This window comes from Rutidosis leptorrhynchoides, chromosome 4, assembly GCF_046630445.1.
Source record: "Rutidosis leptorrhynchoides isolate AG116_Rl617_1_P2 chromosome 4, CSIRO_AGI_Rlap_v1, whole genome shotgun sequence".
Taxonomy (NCBI): domain Eukaryota; kingdom Viridiplantae; phylum Streptophyta; class Magnoliopsida; order Asterales; family Asteraceae; genus Rutidosis; species Rutidosis leptorrhynchoides.
Window position 1 is genome coordinate 215,735,757 of NC_092336.1, and position 4,449 is coordinate 215,740,205.

The window sequence follows — 4,449 nt, forward strand, 5'->3', positions numbered from 1 at the left end:
TTGGTTGACTAAGAAATCTTTAATGTAAATTATTATTATATAGGTAATGAAAATGATAATGAGAAGAAGACTTACAAATTTTAAGTCTTGTGTTTTAGTCATATGGTATCAAAATGGGTTTTGTGGTTCAATGGGATAAACCCTAATTTAGTTGTTGGTCTTGTTGACTAGTGATGAATAGATTGTGATATGTGTGTATGTAATTATTGATAATTAGGTGATTGTGCTTGAAGCTTGTGAATTGTTATTGCTTGGAAGTGTGTTAATTCTTGTTTGGATTTGAGGTGAGTACATTATATGCATATAATTTGGTAAATTTGTATTGATATGTGAAATTGTGGTTGGAGAGAAGACTTGGTTCCCATAAGGGATGTGACAAGTTCTCATATTGATGACGGCTCAGTTCTCATAGTAGGGGATGTGACGATTTATGATCCATGGTTCACCGTCGATAGCTTGGTTCCCGAGAGGATCTGACAAGCAGATATTGGCATGGTTCCCGAGAGGATGCGACATGTCATACCAACCGTAAGGTTTGGTTCACGCAGGGGATTGACAAACCTTGTGAGTTTGTGTTGATTGATTGTTTGTATGGTTGTATGCTTGAGGTTGTGAATGTTGTATACGAATTTACCTATCTTTATGAGTTTATTGAACTGTATGTATATGATGTATTCACTAAGTGTTTCACTTACCATTGTTGTTGTTTACCTTTTTATAGGTTCTTGTTCGGACAAGGGTAAGGGTACCTTTGATGGATAGAATGTACATATGTGGAAATGCTTTTGGATGTGAACACTCCGATTGTAGATTTTGATTGATGCTTGTGGGGTGGGATCAAAACTTCCCAAGAAATATGCTCTTGATATACTTGAAATGTTGAAATGGGTCACATTAACGTTTCTCTTTTGAAATGGGTCGTTTTGAAGCTAGTTGTAAGAGTGATTCTCAAAACTTGTTGTAGATGTTGGTTTGAATATTTTGAAGTGTTTATATTTTGGATAAATAGCAGGTGTGGAATTGGATGTTTAGATTTGGGTCAAAATTGTTGAAACTAGCCGATTTCTGATTCTGTTGTACAGTGTGCTGCGCAGATGTCCTGCGCGGCGCGCAGTAAAGAAGGTTTTAGAACCAGTTAGCATCACTTATATTGATTACTGTTGTACTACACCACGCAGTCATATGGGGCGCTGTACAATATAAGTGAAAAAAAAATTATCGCTTTTTTGAAAATGAGTTGAGGTCGTTCCAAAAATAAACTTGAGTAGACTAATAAGCTCCATAATTAGTTACATTATTTTTTATTTTTTTTATTTATTATTATTATTTTTTTTTTTTTTTTTGAAGCGTAATATTGACCAACTTCTTAGAAGGTATTGTTTTTAACTTTTTTAGGGTAAAAATGGACATATCTAGAGACATGTTTCATACATCAAGTAAAATTCTTGAGATATATAAGGGACTATGGGACAGAACCTAACTTAATTTACATATGATCCTATCCTTGTAAACCCATTATGACCAAAGCCTTCAAATGATGCAACTTGCAACCTTCCTGGAGATCACTGCTCACCAAATATTAGTTCTCTGAGGTTGTGTCATACCCACTTGTTTTCTCCTTTGATCACCTAACTAGTTCTTTTAACATTTTAATATTAAAAATCCAATATCCGCACAGCGGGTGGTCACTCATAAATTACTCTCATGTATGATTGTAACTAACGAGGAGGGACGAATTGCGCGTTGCGGCCAGGGGCGAAAGTGTGTGGGGCAGAGGATGGCGGCCGCCTCCAGTGGATTTTTTTCAGTGTAAAAATTTGGGGTTTTTCGACTTTGCCCCCGGTGGATTTTTTTTGCCCCTAAACCTACATATTTTGCCCCAAAACCTTCAAATTTTGCCTCAAATTCTCCAACTTTTGCCCCAAAATCTTCAAATTTTGCCCTAAAATCTCCAACTTTTGCTACAAAATCTTCAAATTTTGTCCAAAAAAATTGCTACGGTTTATAATTTTTTTTCTTGCCCCTGGTGAAAATAATCTTAGTTTCGCCACTGGTTGCGGCTACATCCATATATGATCTCGCTATATATATTAATATTGTTTAGTAGTTTAAAATTATAATACGGATATTGATGATTAGTACAAAGTTAGATGCTTCGCGTAAGTTACAATTTGAAATGTTCATAGAAATTGTTTGCTAATTACAAAATTAATGTAGATAACTATGATAAAAATATGTAAAAATATATAAAGAATATACACTAAATATTATTGTAATATATTATCGTCATAACATAAAAATGTTATAACGTATATAGTCAATTCACATTCAAAAATGCTCAAATTGTTCACCCAAATACTAATACTAATGCTATAATAAAGAAACAATTCATTAAAGAAACTAACATTTTTTACTATTCTTATTCTTATAGTTTGTATTCTTTTATATATGAAAAAGTAAGAAAAACAAAATAAATGTACTTTATACGAGTAATAAGTTATTAATGGATTGTGCTTATGGATCCAAGAAAAGAAGCTCTGCTTTCGAGGAAGCTCGTGGAAACCGCATGACATCCTTAGCGAAGTTATACTTTTCATGAACATCAGCAGTTACCAGTCGGATTGAAATCAGTTCAAGAGTGGGAGAATGATGAAGTAAAAGCTTTATAAAAAGCATAAGTGGTCTTGATCCTGCAACGACTTTTATAATTATAGTTTTTAATCGATTCAATGATTGATCAAAACAGTCAGAAGCTTCCAAATAAGTTAGTGCCGATTTCTCATCCAAATGCGTGTTCTGATGACCCTATAAATACATTCAAAGGGAGAACGTGCATTAGTTATACTTGCCTTAAATTACTACAAAATGCAACCTTAGACACATACAGAAAAATAAACACAAAAAGTTTAGCACTCTTTACCAAGCGCGAAATCAAACTGAGTTGTTCTAAGTTAGGTGAACTCCGAAGCATAAATAAAGCACCTTGAAGTAGATCCAAATCACTAAAATTCAAGTCACAAAAGCGGAGTCTCGCTAATCTATTAGCTGCGCCTGGAAGCCACTTGGAAATATTTTCTGCAACAGAAAACTATAGAGGTAAAAGTGAGACTTCAAAGAAGATCTGAAACCGAGCATACATTGAACTAAAAAAGTAAAGTCCTTTTACTCAAACTAAACTTAATATAATTGAGAACAAAGATTAAATGTTATAATTTAGAGTTCAAATTATACCTTGAGAAAACAACCATCCATAGATAAAGACACAAGATAGGGCATCTTACTTAAAATTGTGGCTAGATTTACTCTTTGAACTAGTGTAATGGGTTTGAAGGAGAGTAAATAAACCCTAGTAAGCCCTCGACTACGCAATAACCGAAGAAACATGGCATCAAAGCATCTCATGACCATTAAAAATTGCAGCTTTATAGCCACGATGTTAAAATTGTAAACGTTCCTGCATCGAACCAGACTCAATTTTTTAAGTTGCGGTAACTTGATGATAGTTCCACTTAAATTCTCCCCAAATGTAATATTCTCGAGCCGGAGATCTGAAAGAGAGAGAAATCCTCGAAACTCAAGTGGAGGCTTAAAGATACAGTTATTAAGTTCTAACCTTCTCAATTCTGAACACTCAAACAAATATGATGGGAGTTGGTAATTTTTATTAGAATTTTTAAAGAAAAGTTCCCTAACACCGTCTCTTGACAACGATAAAATCCATTGATCGACTTCTTGGAAGCTATCAAGAACAATTTTTGGTATGTGAAGATGCACCTTCACGATTGGACCCTTAAGAAAGTGAAAGAGTTGATTTGTTACCCTTATAAACCCATTATAACCAAAAGCATCATTTTTGGCCAACTTATTAGAGAAACGCTTATCGAGAACCAGTGACCACATTGTAGTCCATTTGTACCTCCAGTTTCTTGATAGAATGCTAGTCCTCACAACATCTTGAATAGGGAGCCGCTCTAAGATAGAGTCTACCAAGTTGTCTGGCAATTTACTAAGACTATCCGTTTTGGCAGATGTTACAGGCATCCTCTTATGATTATCTATCATTAGATTCAAGAAAACCAACAATGAGTTATTTGAAATAAACTAAATTCATCAAGATACATGGGACAAATTGACATTGCTCATACTCCTAATTTTCTTTCCTTGTAGATACAGATAGACTATTTCGTAACAGGAGAAAATAAATGTTTTATCTGCACTACTCGTTTGTTCCTATCAACTGGACTTGCACATAATCACATTTTCTATTAATATTAATAATTACTTATTATTAACTAACAATTATTAAGTGATATAATCTCATCCTTCATACGAGGATGAAAAAACTCTTTATCTTATAAGTTATATGACACTTATTCCAGCACAATAAACAGCATTTATAAAGAAGCATAGCATACCTTACTAAATTAATATGCATATGCACCAGTTGAA

General features: G+C 33.8%; 1 protein-coding gene across 1 annotated transcript; it reads right to left on the reverse strand.

Annotated features, from left to right (window-relative positions):
* Positions 1-3,033: 3,033 nt before the first annotated feature.
* On the reverse strand, positions 3,034-4,041 carry LOC139841409 (F-box/FBD/LRR-repeat protein At1g13570-like). The gene is made up of 2 exons (XM_071831626.1): positions 3,232-4,041; positions 3,034-3,075 (listed from the first exon to the last, which is right to left on the reverse strand). The coding sequence occupies exons 1-2, from the start codon at positions 4,039-4,041 to the stop codon at positions 3,034-3,036; spliced, it is 852 nt and encodes a 283-aa protein (XP_071687727.1).
* Between the last annotated feature and the right edge of the window lie 408 nt (positions 4,042-4,449).